The sequence below is a fragment of the Tympanuchus pallidicinctus genome, unplaced genomic scaffold, assembly GCF_026119805.1.
Source record: "Tympanuchus pallidicinctus isolate F22 unplaced genomic scaffold, pur_lepc_1.0 scaffold3, whole genome shotgun sequence".
NCBI lineage: Eukaryota > Metazoa > Chordata > Aves > Galliformes > Phasianidae > Tympanuchus > Tympanuchus pallidicinctus.
The window spans coordinates 54,340,714-54,362,974 of NW_026294747.1; the positions used below are offsets into that span (position 1 = coordinate 54,340,714).

The window sequence follows — 22,261 nt, forward strand, 5'->3', positions numbered from 1 at the left end:
CATTTAGCCAGACCCCAAGCAGTTGTCTCTGCTGTGATGGTCAACTGTCTGAGATCACAGAAAACAGTAAGCAAATATTCAGTTCTACCACCAATCACTTCAAGTCTGCTTAGAAGATCTACTGGTTCAAAGTGGGCAAAGAACTACCATTACCACAAGCTGCTGACTCACTTTAAGAAGAGGAGCAGTGGTAGCAATGGCAGCAGCAGTTGCTGCTGCAATGGTTGTTGCAGAATCAGCTTCCCTGTGCATTGACCTGGGGTCCTGACCAACACCTTCCTTTCTTTCAGGGGAGGCATTTCCTAAGAGCTGCACCTTCACCTCCTTAAATACAGGAGCACTTCGTGTTCTGTAAAAACAAACAAGGTCCTGTAAATAACACTGTTTTCTTAAAATCCACTCTTTTCCCCCATTTAACACCAGAATCACCAGTTATATAAGCATTACTCCATGAAGCTTTTGATGCTCATGAAATAATATTATTCCCATAATTTGGTATGACACTAGAGGTTTCTCAGGGTTATACCCACAGGAGGGGGGTTGGAACCAGGTGATCTTTGAAGTCCCTTCCAATCCAAGTCATTCTATGATTCTTTGTTACAGTTTCAATATAAAAAGGCATTTCCATGTGGTATTTCCATGACCACAGCAAAGAATATGTTTAACAAGTTGCATTTTGCAAAGAACAGCATGCTAGTAGCAAAGCTCTACTATATCATATTTGATCTTGAAGACTTCCAGCCTACAGATGAACAGCATATATCCGCTTTATGGTCTTTAAAGACAGCCTACATGTTCATAGAATCATCACAGAACGGCTTGGGTTGGAAGGGACCTCAAAGATCACGAAGCTCCAACCCCCCACTGCATGCAGGGCCACCAACCTCCCCATTTCATAGCAGCCCAGGCTGCCCAGGGCCCCATCCAACCTGGCCTTGAACACCTCCAGGGATGGACGGGGCATCACAGCCTCTCTGGGCAGCTGTTCCAGCACCCGCATAGCGAAGAACTTCCACCTGACATCCAAGCTCAATCTTCCCTCCCTCAACTTAAAGCCATTTCCCCTTGTCCTGCAGTTATCTACCCTTTCAAAGAGCTGACTCCTCTTCTGCTTTGGCAGAAACTGAGGAAGTACCTACTATTAACATAAAAACAGAATGGTACAACAACACAGACTTACTTTTGCTTTAATGCTGCTCTCAATGCTTCTTTCTGGCCAGTAGGATACCGAGAAATTAAAACATCATCTGTGTGGAAGGACATAAACCACATTTTGTCAGGTTAACTAATACAAAGCACCCATTTTACAAGTAGACACAAAGAGTTATTGAATCAACAGGTAGATTTCATTTAACACAGTTTTACATAGTATTGAATGCTGGTATTAATAAAAGCAATTTCTGTATGCTCTGTAAATGACAACATCACCCTATCCTAATAAAATTTGAAAAAGATTGTCATGTAAATGGCAACTTGAGCTCAATGTATGCAATGGAACCCTGCACATTTCAACTTGAGATAAATATAATTGAAAAAACAACTATCAAGTTGTGTGAAACTGGTCCAAGATGTGATGGGTTCACTGTTTCACTGCTGCTATTTAGGCAGGTAGAACACACGTGCTGCTAAGCCAGACAGCTGCTGCCTCCCCGAGTCATAGAAGAGGAAGTCAAAACATTGCTTCTTGCTTTAAGCAAAGGGAGCCATTTCTGCTTTTTTCCCCCATCCAGCCAAAAAACCTTCAGAGATGTATTTCCTTTTAAAAACTACAAATCTGAGTGAAACTGACTGCACAGTCAGACGTTACAGGAAAAGGCATCCACAACGTATTTCCTAGACTGTTATAAGTCAAAAACTCTTCTCATGGCTGCTCACAGAAAATAAGGACATGAAGCAGAATTACTCACAACAGGAAAACACACACAAACAAGGTCCTCAAAACAAATAAACAAACACATATAGAAAGTCTTCATGCAGAAATGAGAATTAGTTCAATTAGCAAAACGAATCTCGAAGTTTCTGGTGTGCTGGTAGAAGTCCCACTTCATCACAAGGGCTACACAATCCACAGGACAAAAAGACAGAAAGTAAAAGTTTGCAACATTTAAAAATATAAATTACAATTATCTTTATTATTCTTATTTTTAATCAAAGCCATTTTTTGAATACTTGCAGTCAGGAACTTCTACACTGAAGAAAAGTATCTGTGAAACAAAGCCTGCTTCTCCTCTATCAGTCTTATGGAAAAAGAGCTGTAGCAGTACATTGATTTGTCTTACTTTTAGGCCTCCTGCTGTCTTCTGGTGAATGACCTGCTTCTTTAGGATTACCTGCAGCTTCTTTAGGATAATCCTTCAAAAACAAGAACAGTCGAAAAGCACACATCAAAGCCTGCAGTATCAATGGCCAGATTTTCACAAGGAGACAGAACTGCTGAATACACTTACAGCTGTGTAAGTGACTCCACAGTGCAGTAACACAGTCACTGAACACACTGAACAAAATACATTAAGGCTTCCCACTATCACAGAGCCACAAGGACTTTGCACTCAATAATTTCCACGACATTCCAGGGATAGAAGCTAAAAACATAATTCTCATTACAGACTGAATGCCCTACAGACAGGCCTCCATTCTATGGAAGACACAATGAACAAATCAAAGGAAAATAAACCTTCTAATCACAAATATTAAGTAGGTTATGTAAATCAATGTCTATTTCAATACCTATGAGGTGAGTAAGAAAGAAAACCACGAACCTTTAGGTTTTACTAATGAATATTATGAAATGTGCAACAGCTTTTTCAGAGGGGGAATTGCACTAAAATTTAAAAACATACCTGGGTGTTAACTATGCAACAAGCAGCAATACAGTAAATAAATCCCCTCCAAACACTTCAGCATGCATATCACATTGGCAGCAACTGGGTACTTTTCATGCAGAAGTGGAGCTCAAGTTCTGCTGTGCTTCTACAGAAGCTGAAACTTTCAGAGAAAAATGCTGATCTCTCAGCTCAGGGCTGTGGGAAGCAACAGTGACTTTCTTACCATCTGTGGTACAAAGATGGCCTCCACAGGATCTTCCACTAAAAGCAAATGTTCTGGGTGACCCTTAGTACTCCAGGCTCCTAAAATAAAAGCAATTTTACTGTGGTTCAAATGATCTTCAATGTATTTTCATTGTCCCCTGATTAACTCAAATTTCAGTCTGTTCTCTGCTTGATATATATCTAAATATAACAACTTTCATAACACAAATGACAGGAAGGGGAACGGCTGCTTACAAGGGTAGATAGTGATAGGACAAGGAGGAATGTTTTAAAACTGAGACAGGGGAGGTTTAGGTTGGATGTCAGGAGGAAGTTTTTCACCCAGAGAGTGGTGAGACACTGGCACAGGTTGCCCAAGGAGGCTGTGGATGCCCCATCCCTGCAGGCATTCAAGGCCAGGCTGGATGTGGCTCTGGGCAGCCTGGGCTGCTGGTTGGTGACCTGCACACAGCAGGGAGTTGGAGCTGGATGAGCATTGTGCTCCTTTGCAACCCAGGCCATTCTGTGATTCTATGACCACAGTCATCTACCTGAACCTTATAAAATGGAAATGGTTTATTGAATGCTACCAGAGATCATTTTCACACAGATGGTTACAATTTTTCTGATTTGGAAACTGCATCTTCTCTCTCTGGTCATGGCAACAGGATCTGAGGGAACAGCGTGGAGCTGCATCAGGGGAGGATCAAGGGGGTTAGTGAAAGGCTGTGTTCCAGAGGGTGGTGGGCATGGGATAGGCTGCCCAGGGCAGTGGACACAGCCCTGAGCTGCCAGAGCTCAGAAAGCCTTGGGACACTGCTCTCAGACACTGGGTTTGGGTGGTGCTGTGTGGAGCTGAGAGTTGGACTCAGTGATGGTTGCGGTCTCCTTTCAGCTCAGAACGTCCTGTGATTCTATGCTTTTTAAACACTAAGAATCTACAGCGAGGACTGGGGGCTGCTAGAGGAGCTCTGCACCAATCAAAGGCTGCAGCTACAGAACTTTGAGAAAATAAACACAACCATTGGAAAAGCACTGTAAAAATGCTGATGTTGATAATATTAGAGCACAGGCAGGGCTTCCAAAATTACAATGCTCTGTAACAGAAAACAGTAGATTATATAATCTTAAGTAGATGAAACCTAACCTGAATTTGTCCAACAAACGAAAAACAAATCAAATGTAACAAATGAATACCTGGTGCGGCGCTGCAGGGCGTGACATCGGCGACACTACAGCTCGAATCCCTGTTTGATGACAATGACACGGCCGGAGGCACGCACGGCGTTTCCCTTCGACCCAAAGCCACACCGCTCGTCTGGCCAGACGGAACCGCCTCGCGGAGCTGCGTTACACAAACGGCAACGCCATTCCCGCACCCGCCTCCTCCAGAGCCTTTCGCCCCGTGGGCACCGGTGGAGCGAACGAGCACATCGCCGGCCGTCAGGCTGCTCAGCGAGTCCCAGCTGGTGCTGGAGCTGCTCTCCGCTGCCATGAAGGCTTCGTAGCGGAGAGGCGGTCGGCGGTGTTCTAAAGGCGAGCCCTACGGGCCGCGCGAGGCAGGGCCGGCTGCGAGCGCCGCCATAGCAACGGCGCCCGCTCCCCCTCAGGCGCGCCGTTCTGACGCACTTCCTGTCGCGCACCGCCCACAGGGTAAAGCTATCGGCGAGCCCGCCACGCTCCCTGATTCGCCGCGGGGCTTTTTGTCGAATCGGCGGGCCGATAGCCGAGTCTCTCCTTCCCCCCGCGCGGCCCGGACTCGTGGTGGTGCGGTGAGTGCGCGCGCGGGCGGCGGGAAGGCGCGGAGCGGGAGCTGCGAGGAGTCGCGTTCCTCAGCGGCGGGGAAGGACCGCGTCCTCGGGCCGCGCGGGCAGGGGGTGCGAGGTGCCCTTGAAAGGGAGAGCTGAGGGATGTGGGAGAAAAGCGAGGAGCTTTACCTGAGCGCGGGCGCGGAGCGCGCGGAACCGCAGGCATCGGGCAGGTCTGGCGCGACTGAAACGGCAGGCCGCGCGTGGAGGAGCGCTTCTTGTCTGTTGGATGGCATTCCAGTGCGGGCGGTCCGGGAGGCCCCGTCAGGGCGCCTCGCTGCCTCCTGCGTTGCACAATGCCGCCGCTAGGGGGCAGAGCTGCGCCGCCACAGACAGCGGAGGAACGAGTTCCGCGAGAGGGCTGGGCGGGAAGAGGGAAACAGAGCTTGTTTTGTTTCCATGGGAAAGGATGCTGTTGAGTCAAGATTAGGGAATCGCTGCTGCCCTGTCACTGCGAGGAGACCTCGTTGAGGCCTTGCCGTGCTTACGGAGAGCTTTAAGCAGGAGGGAAAACAACTTCTTACGTCTGATAATAACAGAAGGAGGGGGAGTGGTTTTAAACCTTAAAGAGGGGAGATTCAGATTAGGTGTCAGGGGGAAACTCATCATTCAGAGGCCCTGGCGCTGCTGCATGGAACTGCGGGTGCCCCATCCTTGCAGGTGCCCAAGGCCATGGATGGGCTCCGTGCAGCCTGAGCTGGTGCCCCACGTAGTGGCTGGTAACCCTGCCTGTCCCATTAATCCTGCTCCGGTCACATTATCTTTGAGATCCCTTCTGACCCAAGCCATTGTATGGTTCTTGAGCTCCCTGCTTTTGCTCAGTTTTCTTTTCAAAAGAACATCTCTCTGGTATGTAACAACTCATCTGGAGGAGCACTGGGGCTCTTTGAGATGGGACCTCCCAGCTCCTGCTGTTTTCCTCATGATCCACATGATTTCAAGTGTGGCTTTGCAGTCACCAATGGTCCTTGACCACGCACCAAGATGTGCACTAAAGCCATCTAATTTCACTGCCTGCGCTGCACAAAGTAGCTGCAGAGGGACTGGTGCTTCAGACATGTAAAATAAGATGGTGCCATTAGGTTGTCTTAAGTCAGAGCTGTTTCCCAAGTGCAAGTGTACAGGCGTTGTGGAGCTGCAGCTCAGTTAGGCATAATCTTAAGCTTGCCAAACAAGTGACAGAAGAGGAAAACTTCAGGTTTGTTGTAAGCAAACACAGTGAAGCAATACTGAGTGTGAGAAAGGCACTGGGAGGGTCTGGAGCTGTTAACTTTTGGTGCATGGGAGAGGACAAAAGTCTTTTCTGTACCTTGTGGGCTCGGGCTGTCTGTTTAATCATCAACATAAAGTGGATTGGCAGCATTCTCACTGTTTTTTTTTTTCTCTTGTAACAGATAAATGGGAGAGTAGAACTGCCCTCATTTCAGCAGTTCTCCCAGATGACATTTGTGTCCACTTCTCTTAAAACAAGTGAGAGGTTACAATAGCCTCAGCAATGCTTTGCTTCTCAGTAACCATATCTCGTAGGTTCTCTTAGAACAGAGTAATCCATTGCCTCGTGAGGCGTTCTTGGTCACGGGGATGCAGATCTTAAACCCAAGAACCACACGTGCTCCTTATCTTCAGTCCCTCAATTCTATCGCTACACACGTAGCAATGAAGTGTAACTTTAAGAGGCAGATATTACCCTTGTTCCACTACTGGGAGGAGGAGGGTGGCTGCATGCTTGCAGCAGCTCTGCAGTGCTATTTTAATTGCTTCTTTCTCTTGTAGAAATAACTCACTTTGTTCTTGTTCACAGTAATTAGCAGTTGCACTCACTAGAGGGCTGAAGGAGCTTTCTTCACAAAGTCATTATAGTTTGGCACTGATTTTTCTTCCACTCGTTACTGTGAATAAAACTGAAGGATCATCTTCTCTTCAAGGTGTAACATTAACTGACATTACCATGGGTGATAGGCCTTGGGTAATGTGTCAAGCATGGGAAAGGAGGACATGCTTTCACTGTTCTTAAAGGCTGCCTAGAGGTGTACTTTCAAGCTTTAACTTGTTTATGGTGTTAGATGAGGAATGCGAGCCACCCTTAAGGATGCTTGCTTAAATTCTTGGATCCCTGGCTGCTCGTTCTTCCCTTTTCATTTGTCTGTTTTTCTTTCTTTGAGGCTGCCCTCAATTTGTTACGATTTCTTGAATTTCACATGTTACATTCAGTGACCAGAACGCTGCCTCTACTTGAAGTGTTTGGTGAGAATGCAGCTGCACTGAATCCATTCATCCATTTCTGATCCATGCTGGTTCATTCAGAGTTGGCACTGGTTTATATTTGTTTGCCTTACAGTTCTTTCTGCAAATGACAGCTCAAGTCACTGAATTAGAAGGCTAGATAACATTACTGCTTGCTTCTCCTCCACTCCAGTTTTACTTCATGTATTTGAAAGCCTTTATAAACATTCCACACCTTTCTCCACCCTCCCATGTAGTCATTTCAGCTGTTCCAAATGCTTATAAAGTGTTAAAAGGACAGCAGTTAGCAGGTAGATCTGGAATGAACTCAACATCTGGAACTATCTTGGATATTCTTTTAGCTGAATACAAGTCAGAAAACTTTATGTGGGTGGCTTGAAAGTTTGCTGACCATTGCATTTAAGTACACTTAGGGAACACGTACAGCTTGGCTCTCTTCAAAAATGTTGTGGTGTGTGTATGGTTTCTTGTGTAGAACTCAACTTTGATTTTCAGAACAGGTGACAGAACCACAGAGAGCAGAATATGGCTGGACAAATATCAGAAACTGATCAGATCAAGCAGGTGAGTGCTGTGTTCTTGAGTGGTGCATCTGTCACATAGAGCAAAAGCTACAGGGCATGGGGCAGGAGGAAAACCTCTCTATGTTGTCCTCTGGGACGAGATTAATTCTCTATCAAGCAACACTCACACCTGTCCCATACAGCACTGAGCCTTTTTAAGCACTAACAGCATTTGGTGCTGAATCTGGTGCTGGAAGTAAGTTTTTTCTGATGAGTTGTCCTTTGAATGTCACCATCACCAAGCAGCTCATGGAGCTGTGCATAAGGAAAAAAATGAATGGAGACAGAGATATTTTTTAATGGTGTTTTCAATTTTTAATGCAGTTCAAGGAGTTCCTGGGAACATATAATAAAATCACAGAAAATTGCTTCATGGATTGTATAAGGGATTTCACCACCAGAGAAGTTAAGCCAGAAGAGGTATGTAAATGTTTCCTATGCTTTTAATTACCTTTAGGCAGAATTTCTGTTTAATACTCAAATTTCAGCAGCGATTTGGACAGTTTGGATCTTTCAGTTAGCTGAAAAGCTCATCAGCTGTCTTTGGAGGAGTGGAAGTGTTCTGGCATGCAGTGAGCAGGGAGGTGTGCTGGTGGAAATCTATTGCCCCCACAGCTCTGGCTGCTCAGTCCAGTTGCCTGCAGTGCAGGGAGCTCCATCACGTACCCATCTGCCAAAAGAAAAGGCTCTGGCTCACATGAGTTGCATGTTGTCCTTGGCCTTTCGTCGCTTGCTGGGAGGCTTCAGACTGGTGTAATTAATATAATTGGTTAAAAGTCTAATAGCTTTGCTTAACTCCAGCTTTCCTGCTACCAGGAAAAAAAAACACCCAAAAACCACCTAAACCACACACAAAGATTTAAACCTGCGTTGTGTTTTAGCATTTGCTGCCTCCTTAGAGTTTTACAGCTGTCCCTCAGTGCAGGCAGAAATCATCTCTCCGTTCAGCTTTTGTTTTGCTGCACTAAACCAAGCTCTCCTGGCTTCCCAAGACAGATCCTTTGTTCCCATGATAATTCTCTGCATTTGCTTTGTTGGGAACATTCTCGATTGCAGGTGTCAGAATTACTCTGGATAAGGTTTTGCCATTGTCTTTCACCAGCTCATTTTAGCTGCTCGAGCTACGCAGGATGCTTTTCTTGCAAAGCATCTGGCTGTGGCCCTCGTGGATATGGAATACTGGTCTGAGTGGATGACTGGTCTGCTCTGATCCTAATTTCCTATTTAAAGTCGTACTTCCTTAAGAATGAAGATAAATGCCTTTGTGGATCTTGGAGATTCTGCATTTGTAAAAGCAGCTGCTGCCCTCATTCCATACTGCACTCTTCACTACAAGTCTAGGCTTCCCCAGGCAGGGCATCACAGACACCACACCCTCTGGGAGATGTGGCTTGGGGTGCTTCTAGAATCCAACAGCATTTGTTTCCTAGTCAGACTTAACTCCTGCTGAACAGGTTTTACTGTAACTGATGCCAGGTCAGGGAGAGAGAAAGTAGAATGGAGAGGATGTACAGTTGCAGGTTATCTTTTTTTCTTCCATCATCTCTGCTTTCCACATCCCTTTATACTGAGCAGCATTAAAGCAATTTCTGGTTTTCTGGTACTCATGCAAGGTGCTCATCTTTTGTATTTAAGTGTGATGACTTCTACAGTGATTGAAAGGTTTGGAACTGAATATCTGACTGGTAGAACTGTAACTCAGAAATAGATCCCGTGGCTTTTTCTCTACAATTATTGAAAGAAAAAATAAAATGCCCTCCCTTGAAAACATGACAGCAGCTGTGGAACAGGCCCTGGTGTTTGTCCCCTATCCAGCAAGCTGTCTGGTAGCACTTCAGGTGCTGTCCTGGGAAGGTGAACCAGGCTGCTAGAGCTAATAGGAACAAGGTCAAAAAAAGAGCTTAACCTGAGCTACCACACAGGTAGAGCAGATCTGGCTGTCAAAAGTTAGTGTTTGCAAACCAGGATGCAGAAAGAGAGGAGGGAAACATCACAAACACAACCTTTCTCAGGTTTAGTACTTACTGCAAAATAAAATCCTTTGTGTACTTCCACTTCACAAGAGCAGTCCAAGGATGAAGTGTTAACATCTCCTGGCTCCAAGATGTTTTTCATGAAGGCCTTTTTATGAGAATGAAATTAAAAGACATTTCAAGCATTCCTCAAAAAACTAAGCTTCCCATTTTCTACTGCACAGAGAGACTGAACAGTTAGGTCTGAACACAGAGCATGAGATGTAGTCAGTTCCTATTATATACCTGACTATTTCACTTGGGATTCTGCTGAGGAGGGCGTCTTCATCACTCTCTGAAGCTGTTTTCCTCTTCCTCCAGATAACTTGCTCAGAACACTGCCTACAGAAGTATTTGAAAATGACACAGAGGATCTCCATGAGATTTCAGGAGTATCACATTCAGCAGAACGAAGCTCTGGCAGCGAAAGCAGGACTGCTCAGCCAACCTCGTTAGACAAGAGCACTCTGTTCAGACTTCACGAGCAGTGCCAGTGTTCACTGGGCAAGAACACGTTTTGGATTTCCTGCTGTCAGGGTGCATGTCCAGCAACTCCAGAGATTGCTGTAGGTGTGTTTGGAAACTGGAAGCCGTGGAGGGCAATGCAAAGAGTTAGAGAGTGCTGTCTGACAGCAGAGTCTCTTGTTGAGGTCTTTTCCATTCTACAGTGGAATAAAGCAATTTTTTCTTCAGGGCCCACAGACTACTATGTTTAAATTTCAAGAGGATGGGAAAGTTATACTTTTTCTTCTGTCAGGACTGATTCAGAGGCAAAAGAAGTGTAATATGGAAATACATTTTTTTAATTTAATTCAAGTAAAGTAAATGGAACCATACAGTTGTATGTATGTTTTTTCCAAAGATCATTTGGGACGCTGTTTGAGAGCCATGTTTTGGTTGCAGTTTCATTCCTCATCATCCTCCTATGGAGTATTGTTCATTCTTTGCTGCTTGGTAGATAACTAATTAATGGATTGGTTTTAGCAGGTAGGGATTTGCCAACGTTTTACATCTCTCAACTTGGGAAGAACTTTTGTTTCGTTGCCAGCTGCTCTCTTAGAGCCTTAAGATCATTCTGAGTGTCCTGGAGTGCTGACTGCAGCCTGTTAGAGCATCAAGCTAAGAGCTACTGTAAGCAGCAGTCATTTGCTGTAACTAATGAGTTCAGGTAGGCAGGGTTGCCTGCCAACTTATCCCTAGGTTACATTGGCTTTATGCTTCACCAGGTCATTCACAAGTGACAATAACGTGTCATAGCAGCACCTTTGCCAGAGGCAACGACTCTACGCTCCTTGTTTCCCTCTGGGGGACCCAGTGATCCTCCAAAACTGGCTTTGCTGCTGGCTGTAAGCACGATGTGCTCCAAGCACTGAGCTTGCTGGCAGGCTCCTCCTTTCTGTTGGCATTCACACAGTTCAGTGTGAATACATGTATACAAGGCGATGCCTTTTTATTTGCTGCTGACTGAGTGCAGAGCAAAGTCTGAGAAAACCGTTCTGATTATGTGCTGTTGGCTCAGGAATAAACACTGCTTCTTTTGAAAGGATCTTGATAGCTGAGATCCCACAGTCAGATTGCTAGTACAGCAGAATGACAACTTGCTGCTATTTCATTACCCAATAGCTGTGTTCTGAAATACAGAATAGAGAAAAACACTGTGCACTTTCAGCAGTAACCACTGTGATGCCCTGATAGCTAACAGGCACGTTTGACTTCAGTTCTTCCTAATAAAATACACTAACAAATGGAACTGGATGTCAGGATTACCATACAGATTTTGAAATACCAAGCAGCGAAGGCTGAAGCAGAACTTGGCAGCTGACATGAAATAGCAGTTGTTAGATAGAAAAGCAGCAATAAGGAGCAGAAATGGCAGGGGGCCAGCCCACATGCTTTTTTGTTGTTGGCTTCCTTATAGCTTTCGACTTCCATTAGTGACAAAAGAAAAAAAATAAAATAAAATCCTGCCCTTTGTTTTTCTTGTTTGCTCTCCTTTCCTACTGTTCAGCTGTCCAGGGTGTGGAGCACAAGGCACTGACTGCAGCCAGTACTCCTGCCACTTCCACCTGGAACCACTCTGCTTGCTGCTCTTTAAAGCTGCCCCAGCTCCCCACACAGATCCATTTCTATGCACTTCAAAGGTGGAAGAAATAAATACGTTCTAATTTCTGGTTGACGTGTTTTGTAGTATCCACATCACTGCTTTTTCCTACGTCCCCCCGTGCCTTGTTCCCTTGGAGATGGTTAAGAGCTAATTCTAAAATAGCAAAGGCTAAAAAAGAGCCCAAATAAGGCAGCAAGTCTGCAATGGCCTGGTTGGTGTTTTATTTTTTTTCCAAAGGAATAACACACTTGTAACATCCAGATTGTTTTCTACAGTTGAACCACAGATGTTCTTGGCCATCAGAAATATCCATATCAGATATTAAAGGCTTTACTTAGAAGCCTTTTTGTTAATGTTTGAAGACAACGTATCACTGAAATGCTCCTATTTTTCTATTGCATCTCAAGTGTGCAAAGAGAACAGTCAGAAGAGCGACTGTAAGAGTTCAGGTGATGGGAGTGCAGGACATTCGTGTCCTTTGGGCCAAACTCCTTGAGGGTGGAGAGGATTAAAAAACCATTTTTTCCCTCACATTTTGTGGCTTGGGGGAGTAAGGAGATGTGTAAATATTTGTTAAAATGAGTTTATTGTACTGAAGGTTAGGCAAGTATTAGAGAGACTTAGTTAATAAATTACTTTCAGGTTCCCCAATTTCCTTGGACTGCAGCTTTAAAGCCACCTCAACCAACTGTTATCCAGGGGGAAAAAAAGGTTGCCATCTTCTCCTATATTTCAATGCAGTATCTGTGCAGCCTGCCTGGAGCTGGGTTGGTGGGGCTGGGTGTGTGAATGGCCACGTCTTAGAGGCAATGCTCACTGAAGCAGAGACAAGAACAGAGATCCTTCCTCTTTAGGTAGGTGTCTGAACCAGAAGGCTACACTGCAGCTACTGGTCAGCACGTATCAAACAGGAAAGGTCAAACCAAAGCCTTGCTCTCAGGGATAAGAGCAAGGTCCAAATTTCTGTAAGTCCCGCTGAGTGCTTGGGCTTGTAACTGGGGGCAAAGGGCAAAGAAGAGGCTGAATGCCAGGAAATGGAGCATGGTTGTGACTTCAGTGCAAGGAGACACTCTGCACTCTGATACCTGAGCTCAGAAAGCTGGAACCGACTGCAGGTAGAAAGCAAGAGGAGTGCTGTGGAAGGCACGCTTACTGTACACAGGAAGGCAGCGTGCCTCCCTGCTGACGTTTGTTTATGCAGTGTGAAGGGGAGAGTAGACAGATTTCAAATCATCAAAGCAGAAATCCAGTTCTGTATCTGACAGATCCTGCCCTTACTGGAGTGTAGAGCGAGGGAGCCTTGCCCCTCTTTCTGCCCAAGTTTGTGTTGCATCTGTGTGTGTGCCAGGGCTCCAGCAACACACCTGGAGCCACTGCTGCCTCATTTCAAGCCTCCTCAGCCCCAAGGTGCACTCCAAACCACCTTATCAGTGAGGAGTGGGGTGTTGGCTACCCGTCCTGCCATGCTTTCACAGCAAGGCCCGCTTATCTCCGCAGAGAACAGAGCCTCTGAGCCCTGCAGGGCCTCCCTAGGGTGCTGTAGGCAACACGAGGAAAATTATAGTAATAAACAAAATACTTACAGCTTTTTCTTGTCTTCAGGAGACGTGGGGTGGTGCCAGTTACACTTCAGGGCGGAGCAGGCAGCAGGAGGAGCTGGGATGAAGCACAGCCACCTGGTGATAAAGTGAAAAGGGAAAGGGTTAAAGAGTGAGCAGTGTGATGAACAATGGCTGTAAGACTGTGCACACGTGAACAAGTGGCTTGTTAAAAAGGATAAGTCACCCTTGCAAAACGCAAGCAATGTATTTCATATAAATGCCTTCTCTTGCTCCTCCTTACACAATCAGCAGAGCTAGCAGGATGGTGGCAAATTGGGTCAAGCTGTACCCAGATGAGGGATTAGCAATGAAGTGGTTTAGAAATAGCTGAAGAAACTGATGGGGCTGCATGGAAATACTGCTGGGTGACTCTGAAAACCTGGGAAATAGAGAGATGGAGCCAACACCATGTAATAACTGTCCAGAGCATGGCTCAATACAAGCAAATGCACTGCTGCTAAATGTCCTGCAGGCTTGCACAGCTGCAATGGGCCTCTTGTGCTGATTCTCTATGCTGGCAAACTATGTTTTGCAGAGGAAGTAAGTAAGGTTCACAACGCTCCTGTGTTGTCATAGTGAGCTGTAATGCTAAATGAAAGCCAAATGCCATAAAACTGAGACAGACATATTTTCACCTTTGAAAGCTGTCAGTACAAGCCAACAGACAATACAAACCACAGGGAGCTGCAGACTTACAGCAGCACCAGCCAGCACAGCCCTGCTCTGAAACATGGGGAAACAGCAGGAGTAACTGCACACATCTGCTGAGAGTGCAGAACGGGGAAGGTAGCGAAGCCAGAAAGGGTGAGCCATGGTGAACTGCTGCATTGCTAAGTGTCCTACCTTCTCTGTTTTCTTTAAATGGCAAAATTCATCATCAGGCTGTGACTACTCAGAAAATCCACCACCAAAGCACATTACAGTAGGTACATTTTGAGACCAGTTGCATTTAAAAAAGAAAAACTGAGTTTATATATTCCTCCAGAGCAATGGATGAGAACAGTAAATCCTTGTGGAACTCATGGATTCCCCCCTTCTCCTCCAGAAACACCAACCCAAACCCAAACCAAGCAAGCACTAATAAATAATGGTCATCAGGTAGTCACTAATGAAAGTGAATGATTTTAAACTCTCCGGGGACGTGTTCACAAACCATCCTACCTGGAGGAAGAGAACATGGCAGAATGACAGAATTGCTCAAAATCTGAGGGTGATAGCTTGCTAAGTGTGAGCTAATTATAAAAAGCCTTTTTTTCTAAGCCCTGACGTTACAGTCAGGCTCTGGCAGCACCCCATTGGTTCTGCTGCTCTGTCATGTTCCTTCCATCTCCAGAGGTAGCCTTTATCCTGCAAACTGCAGCAAACAATAAAATCCAAGTACAGAGACCTAAAAATAACTGAGGTTTCAGTGCACAGTATCTGCAAAATGCAAAGGGCACTGCGAAATAAACAGCTCAACATACCTCTGTTAACAGTCCTTTTTTTGTTGCAGCTTGTAAATCACTCTTCCAGCTCACCTGTCAGCTTTGTTTCAAGTGATCAAACCAAACCCGCTCTTAAGAAGAGCAGAACCACTTTTCTCAGACTTTCTGCTGTAAAAGAATTCCAGTAAATGCTGCTCAGAAATTTGACCACCTCAGACAAGCAGAGAACATTTTTTTAACAGGGAAAAGAACATTTTATTGGAAGGATTTGACACTGACTTGTCAGGGTGAAATTCCATCTGGCTGACAAAGCCGTTTGCAGAAAGGAGGTGCCCTCAGCACTGAGCAGAGATGTGAGCTCAGAATCCACGGATCCTTCTTCCCTCCCCACCAAACCCATCGTGTGCAATTCTAGTAGCCATTCCCACAGATGAACCTGCTTCAAAAATTGCTGCCTGGATTCATCTGTCACTGTGTATCAAAATTAATTTACAATCTGAGAGCAGCTTGCACAGAATAACACAGTGAAGAACTGATTGCACTTTTTCCTCTCTACCATCCCATAGCTTTAAGGTCTGTGCTGCTCCCTGTGAAAGTCAAACACAGTGCTTCAGGAAGATGCAACTTACCTGCTCTTGTTGTGCTTTTAATTATTACGGTAATCCTACTTAAATTCTTTTGAAATAATGCTTTATTATTGTCCCAACATCTCTGAAAGACAGAAGCACTGATTAAGAGGTGTCTCAGATGCGAGGAGGAATCAGAAATGAGCAGATTAAACCACGTGTTGCTTAATTTGCACCTTAGAAAAAACAAAAAGTCATCAGTACACACAGAGCTGATAGACACGTTCACAAAAAGCAACTGTAAGTTAAAAGAAGTAAGGATACAAACATTTTCTTACTGTCTGTCCTTGCATGCAAGTTTTACGTTGCTTTCTAGTGTTCAGATTAGCTGCTAATACACAGCCTGAAGTAATCTGCCAGCTTTCTTATCAACAGTAGGTGGCAGGGGAGGGTCTGAATTTTCCTAGAGCCCAGCTCTTTCTAACAGTTCTAAGAGTATTTGATTCCATCATCCTCTGCAATTTATTTCACCTGCCAGCTAAGCTGGAAGTCGTGCTTCTCATCTTGACACAACCTGGAGATCAGGAGGCAGGAGAACAGGGAGGTCTGCCAAGAGGGTGCTTTGGTTTTCATTGCTCCTGCAAACGTCTCTTAAAACAAAAATAAAAAAAAATCCCAATTCAATACATTCATAATTGAAGGCGCTGAAAAGGCACTCTGGAGTTTGCTTTATGGCAACAACACAGAAATGAGGGGATTGTGAAGTTAGAAATAAAAGACCTTGGAGAGTTTTTTGTCGATTTCAATTTGAGAGCAGCGTAGTTCCACATTATATAATGCTCTTTTCACTACAGTTTCTACAGGCATTTAAAAACATTCCTTGAAACATCCACTGAATAATCTCAGCTACCTGCTGTCCTTCTTGCCAGAGACAGAAGCAGGAAGGCAGTGACGTGCTCCAGGCTTGGCAGAAAGTCATCCACCTCTCCTGGCTGTGCAGCTCTCTGCTGGGACAGTCACAGAATTCAGGGCTCTGAGGAGCTCTGGGCTGATGTGAGCAGGTAAACATTCCTAAGAGATAAGGAGAAGCTGTAAGTGAACCTCTGTGCTGAAATACAGACAGTTGAGAGCCCATCCATGGCCTTACACATGCTGAGTGTGTGCACGTCTGCTGGAGACATCAAGCAATCTGTAGGCAGAAGTTAGAGACCTGTGTAAAGTAAGAACTGATCTTATTGGAATAGAACAATTTCTGCTAATAGCAGTCGTGGGAGGTGAGCTGAGGAACTGTGACCCACGTGATTTCCTTTGAAATCAGTATTGCTTTTTATTCACAGCTATGTAAGAGTAACAGTAAGTCAGCTCAGGAAAAAGGTCTTCACAACCACTCAGGCAGATTGATCGTCCTGTTTAGGTAAGCCCAGGCATTTACAAGAACAATCATTTCAATAAAAATAGAATGTAAAGCCTATGTTTAAAACACGGCCTTTATTAATGCTGTCTACTGAGCTCCATAATTATCTTACATTGAAATAGTTCTGCTTTGCTTAAGAAAAGACAGAAAAAGTGCATTTACAAGAGTACTTTTTCTTTAATTTTCTGCAAAAATGGAAGGAATTGGAATCACAAGTTGACAAATGTTGTAAAATGAGATTTCAAGAAACATTGATTTTAGTAATGCTACTCCATCACTAGTGTTTCGTTCTGACTTCCTGCTGTGTGAACCAGAATATCCCGATATACAGTCTAGAGCATCTATGTTATTAGTCTACAGCATATTAAACACAGAAAAAGGGGCCAAGAACCCCTTCCAATGTACAAACATGAATAAAAAAATTGATAAAAAATTGCTTTTATACATAATGTATATGCAAACTGCTTTAAATACATGGTTTTGGAAGAGTTATTTACAAACTGTATCTGTCTGTGGGACAATCCACAGACAAAAGCATACAAAGTTGCTTTACCTTATGGTTGCATCTCAACTTTGGGAGATAGAAATTCATTCGGCAGCATAGCAAACATAAGAACTCGCGACAAAGTATCTTAAGGGCAACCCAACAGATTCTGTTCCTCCAAACAAGGTGAGTAGGACTGCCAAAGTTTTCCAACCAAAGTCAGAGTCGAATCCAGATGCCCGCTTCCAGATCTGCGTGGTGGAGGACACAGAGCCGGACCCATTTCAATGCAGGCACGGGTAAATCCTCCTGTGAGAGCCAGAACTGACAGCTGTGTTTTATCAAAAGAGTGAACTAACCTAGTTTGGTTGCTTGCTTTTTTTTTTTTTTTCTTTTTTTTTTTCCAATTTTATTAATATTTTAAAAAATACATAAAAATACAACATCCAATGTCTGAATAAATATATTTAACAAGTTGCAAGATACCTTATTTTACACAAAAATTTCAGCTTTAGAAATCTTGTTAAATAACTTCATTGTTGTTATATATTCATTTTTCGTCTTTTTGTAACAAAATAAAAACTCTGAAATTACATAGAAAAAAGACAAAATATTTTTGTCAAGGGATAAGATAGTCCACTGAAAACCTATTCACAATTCCACTGTAAACATTAATAAACATTAAAATATTTGCATAATTGTGTGCTCAAAAATCCTATAAAAAGTGGAAGACTTATTACAACTGTAGTTTTCAGTCAACTACACTTCCTTTCACAATTTATTTTGTCCCATTTACACCTTTAAAACTGGGCACATTGCTGAACACGTACTTTGGCAGTTCTGTATAGCAAGTGCTTCCACAAAGAGGAACTACTCACCGAGTTACCACGGCTCGGTGAAAGTGCAGCAGTTACTCAGTTCATTTGGATAATACTCTGATGTCTCTACCTGGTGCACTTGCTTCTCTAAGGTTACCCGAGAACACCTGAATGCTTCATTGGACATAACTTTTCAAATTTGATAAGTGCCCTTGCTCTGCATTAACAAAAACAAAACAGAAACAAACACGATGACAAGCATGTCACGTTGTGCCTACAGACCTTCAATGAGCTTAATTTCTCCAAACGGTAACTTAAAAACAGAACAAAACAACAACAACAAAAGAGAGGGAACGAGGGGAGAACAGATACAGTCCAGCAGTGGAAGTGTGTACAGGATATACTTGGCAATGTCAAACCAGTCGAGTGCTTTCTGTGGCTGAATGTCAGGATTGAAGTCCATGGCAGCAAGCTGCTGGCAAGGCAGAGCAACGTGTATCACCTGCATTCTACAGCAAGCACGTTTTGTGGAGGGGAGGACGACGATGGACTCATTCCAGTGTCTGATGAAGCAGATGACATGGATGCTCCTGCATGAGACACTGAAGACAGAGAACATGTCAGAATCAGATGACGAAAGCACAAGTGAGAATGAAGGTGCCTATACTTAATACATATTAAAAAGACCTCGGAGATTTGGCGTATTGCAGAAACAGGTGTGAACTTTTGGCAACTCCTTCCGTTGTTATACTCACATAAACTCAATGAGTGACCTTATCCTTCCTGCATGACACACCAACTGCAACAATCCATTAGAAGGTTTACTATGCTGACTCAAAACACAGACTCACAGAATGGCCAGGGTTGGAAGGGACCTCAAGGATCACGAAGCTCCAATCCCCCCTAATGACTCAATAACTAAATTATTGAGGAGCTCTTCCATTTTAGATTTTAAATTATCCTACATAATCTTCCTTAAACCTGACATTATATGGTCACTGCTTTTAATTTCTCATCTCACAAAACATCTCAGGCAGAAAATCTGCCTGGAGGCTATAGGACATCACAGGATTTCACAGAATGGAAAGGATTGGAAGGGACCTCAAAGATCATGAAGCTCCAGCCCCCCAACGCATGCAAGGCCACCAACCTCCACATTTCACAGCAGCCCAGGCTGCCCAGGGCCCCATCCAACCTGGCCTTGAACACCTCCAGGGATGGACGGGGCATCACAGCCTCTCTGGGCAGCTGTTCCAGCACCTCACCACTCTCATAGCAAAGAACTTCCCCCTGACTTCCAACCTCAATCTTCCCTTCTTAATCCTCATGATTTCCCAAGAAATTCCACACTTCCAAAGGACAATTATAATACAGTCAGTAAATGTTTTTGCTAGGTTCACATTCTGGAAAGTCAAAGATACACTTTCTAAACATGTACATATATGAAAGATAACAGATACCACTTTTTCTCCCCCAGAATGCTGTCCAATAATTGCTTCAGGTTCTGTATTCTCATGAAAAATGCTGAAAATCTCAGGGGAAGCATACACAGAATCACACAGGATAATAGGGGCAGGATGGGACCTGTGGAGATCATTTAAGTCCATAAAGTAAATCTGAACGTTACCTTCTCTGTCTTTCTTTTTTAACCGCTTTCTTCTCCTGTCTATGGTGGCCACTTCTGACTTCAGAGACATGTAGTACTTTCGGATTTCCTGTAGCTTTTCTTGTAAGAAGGAGATCCTTTCAGTGCTGCTCATGTTGTCCAGTTCATCTTAAAAGTAGGAAGAAAAAGGAGGTGATAAAGAAACGAACGCAACTCTTCGAGTGTACAAGATGGAGCACTGAAGACAACACTTGCTTCTCTCAACTACACCAAAAAGGCACATGCCTAATTTAGAATAACAAAACTCACACAATTTTCTTTTTAGAAGGAATTTTCTTGCAAATTCCCCCAATCCAAGGCCCTTAAAGCAGGCAACACAAGTAAGAATCATGCTGCCCATGAGGAAACGTTACACTGCAGATATTCCACTCTTCCTGCTAGATGCACTCTTTAAACAAGACATCCTTTACACAGTAACACATCAGGGAGAGGAGGGAGGTATCTAACACTCAATAAACTCTCCTTATCAATTTTAATTTTAAGCTATATTTATAATGAAAAACCAAGATAAGATACAGCAAATAGTTGTTTAGCATCCTAGTTTCTAATCCCCACCTCTTCAATCACAGCCTTGATTTTAGCAGTCTCAATTCCTGAACTGCAATTTAATACTTTGACCACTCCACCAAAACCTCCAAATCAGGATGAAGAGACAGATGAGGTATTCTATAAGCAGCTGGCACAAGCTGCACAGTCGCCTGCCCTTGTCCTCATGGGGGACTTTAACTTCCCTGACATATGCTGGGAGTACAGCACAGCACAGAGGAAGCAGTCTAGGAGGTTTCTGGAACGCGTAGAGGACAACTTCCTGATACAGCTGGTCAGAGAGCCCACGAGAGGAACTGCCCCACTAGACCTGCTGTTCACAAACAGGGAAGGTTTGGTGGGAGATGTGGAGGTTGGAGGCTGTCTTGGGCAGAGTGACCATGAAATGATAGACTTCGTGATTCATGGTGGAGCCTGGAGGGGGAATAGTAAAATTGCTACCTTGGACTTCAGGAGGGCGGACTTTGAATTGTTCAGGGGACTAATAAGGGGAGTCCCCTGGCATTCAGTCTTAGCGAGTAAGGGGGTCCGAGAGAGCTGGTTGCTCTTCAAGAAGGAAGTCTTAAGGGCGCAGGAGCAGGCAGTCCCCCTGAGCTGCAAAATGAGCCGGCGGGGAAGAAGACCGGCGTGGATGAATAGGGAACTGTTCCTGAGGCTCCGGGAGAAAAAGAGAACCTACCGCCTGTGGAAAGAGGGACAGGCCACTCAAAATGAATACAAGGAAGTTGTTAGGATATGTAGAGGTGAAATCAGAAAGGCAAAAGCCCAGCTTGAATTTAACCTAGCCGCTGGGGTGAAAAGAAATAAGAAACTCTTTTATAAATACATTAACAGTAAGAGGAGGACAAAGGAGAATATCCACTCTTTGCTGGATGAGGCTGGGAATGTGACTACTGAGGATAAGGAAAAGGCAGAGGTTCTGAATGCCTTCTTTACGTCTGTCTTTAAAAGTCAGACCAGTTATCCTCAGGATACTCCTCTCTCTGACCTGGTAATCTCGGCTGGGGAGCGCACTAACCCCCCCGTGATTCTGGAGGAAACAGTCAGAGACCTACTGCTCCAACTGGACTGCCACAAGTCGATGGGGCCAGATGAGATCCACCCAAGAGTGCTGAGGGAACTGGCGGAGGTGATAGCCGGGCCGCTTTCCATCATCTGTCAACGCTCCTTGTTGACTGGTGAGGTCCCAGAAGACTGGAGGCTTGCCGATGTGACTCCCATTTATAAGAAAGGTCGTAAGGAGGATCCGGGGAACTACAGGCCTGTTAGCCTGACCTCGGTGCCAGGGAAGGTTATGGAGCAGATTGTCTTGAGGGAGATCATGCGGCATGTGCAGGGTGACCGAGGGATCAGGCCTAGCCAGCATGGGTTCATGAAGGGCAGGTCCTGTTTGACCAACCTGATCTCCTTCTATGATCTAGTGACCCATCTGGTGGATGAGGGAAAGGCTGTTGATGTGGTCTACCTAGACTTCAGCAAAGCCTTTGACACTGTCTCCCACAGCATTCTCCTGCAGAAGCTGGCAGCCAAAGGCTTGGATGGATACACTCTTGGCTGGGTAAGGAGCTGGTTGGAGGGCCGGGCACAGAGAGTGGTGGTAAATGGAGTCAAATCCAGCTGGCGACCGGTTGTGAGTGGTGTTCCCCAGGGGTCGGTGCTGGGGCCTGTCCTCTTCAATATCTTTATTGATGACCTCGATGAGGGCATCGAGTGCACCCTCAGTAAATTCGCAGATGACACCAAATTGGCTGGAAGTGTGGATCTGCCTGGGGGTAGCGAGGCCCTACAGAGGGATCTGGACAGGCTGGAGAGTTGGGCTGAAGCCAATAGGATGAGTTTCAACAAGGCCAAATGCCGGGTCCTGCACTTCGGCCACAACAACCCCAGGCGACGCTACAGGCTTGGGGCGGTGTGGCTGGAGGACTGCGTAGAGGAAATGGACCTGGGGGTATTGATTGATACTCGGCTGAACATGAGCCGAC

The 22,261-nt window shown here is 44.8% G+C and overlaps 3 protein-coding genes and 1 long non-coding RNA gene across 20 annotated transcripts in view; 1 reads left to right on the forward strand and 3 right to left on the reverse strand.

Moving 5' to 3' along the window:
- Positions 1-5,124, reverse strand: part of KIAA0586 (KIAA0586 ortholog) — a 64,655-nt gene extending 59,531 nt beyond the window's left edge. For 4 of the 6 annotated variants that reach the window (XM_052695523.1, XM_052695522.1, XM_052695521.1 and 1 more), the window contains exons 1-5: positions 4,227-4,675; positions 3,049-3,128; positions 2,280-2,352; positions 1,181-1,247; positions 172-349 (exon numbers count right to left, since the gene is read on the reverse strand). In XM_052695523.1, the coding sequence (XP_052551483.1) occupies positions 172-349; positions 1,181-1,247; positions 2,280-2,352; positions 3,049-3,128; positions 4,227-4,524 (696 nt within the window). In that variant the 5' untranslated portion in view covers positions 4,525-4,675. Of the gene's footprint in view, positions 1-171; positions 350-1,180; positions 1,248-2,279; positions 2,353-3,048; positions 3,129-4,226; positions 4,676-4,966 lie in introns of those variants that run through there. The other 2 variants (XM_052695524.1, XM_052695525.1) reach the window with 2 other exon arrangements.
- TIMM9 (translocase of inner mitochondrial membrane 9) lies at positions 4,683-10,492 on the forward strand. 2 transcript variants are annotated; one of them, XM_052695551.1, is made up of 4 exons: positions 4,683-4,801; positions 7,577-7,645; positions 7,969-8,064; positions 9,978-10,492. In XM_052695551.1, the coding sequence occupies exons 2-4, from the start codon at positions 7,607-7,609 to the stop codon at positions 10,110-10,112; spliced, it is 270 nt and encodes an 89-aa protein (XP_052551511.1). In that variant the 5' UTR covers positions 4,683-4,801; positions 7,577-7,606; the 3' UTR covers positions 10,113-10,492. The 2 variants fall into 2 exon arrangements, with proteins under 2 accessions (XP_052551511.1, XP_052551512.1); XM_052695552.1 differs by having other exon boundaries at positions 4,693-4,801; positions 7,582-7,645.
- On the reverse strand, positions 7,935-10,009 carry LOC128086682 (uncharacterized). Its single transcript, XR_008209475.1, has 2 exons — positions 9,903-10,009; positions 7,935-9,765 (listed from the first exon to the last, which is right to left on the reverse strand). It is a non-coding gene; the product is annotated as an uncharacterized LOC128086682 (long non-coding RNA).
- A 112-nt stretch (positions 10,493-10,604) lies between the features above and the next one.
- ARID4A (AT-rich interaction domain 4A) overlaps positions 10,605-22,261 on the reverse strand; it is a 53,364-nt gene continuing 41,707 nt past the window's right edge. For 4 of the 11 annotated variants that reach the window (XM_052695526.1, XM_052695537.1, XM_052695535.1 and 1 more), the window contains 4 exons: positions 19,695-19,841; positions 17,319-18,669; positions 13,344-16,422; positions 10,605-11,286 (listed from right to left, as the gene is read on the reverse strand). In XM_052695526.1, the coding sequence (XP_052551486.1) occupies positions 18,566-18,669; positions 19,695-19,841 (251 nt within the window). In that variant the 3' untranslated portion in view covers positions 10,605-11,286; positions 13,344-16,422; positions 17,319-18,565. Of the gene's footprint in view, positions 11,287-13,343; positions 16,423-16,820; positions 18,670-19,694; positions 19,842-22,261 lie in introns of those variants that run through there. The other 7 variants (XM_052695533.1, XM_052695527.1, XM_052695530.1 and 4 more) reach the window with 7 other exon arrangements.

What these genes read in the sequence shown, in the direction of transcription:
- TIMM9 (XM_052695551.1), top strand. Translation starts at nt 7,607, where the DNA reads ATGGCTGGACAAATATCAGAAACTGATCAGATCAAGCAG. An exon ending in AAACTGATCAGATCAAGCAG is followed by an intron (nt 7,646 to 7,968) that starts GTGAGTGCTGTG and finishes TTTTTAATGCAG; the next exon opens with TTCAAGGAGTTCCTGGGAAC. An exon ending in GAGAAGTTAAGCCAGAAGAG is followed by an intron (nt 8,065 to 9,977) that starts GTATGTAAATGT and finishes CTCTTCCTCCAG; the next exon opens with ATAACTTGCTCAGAACACTG.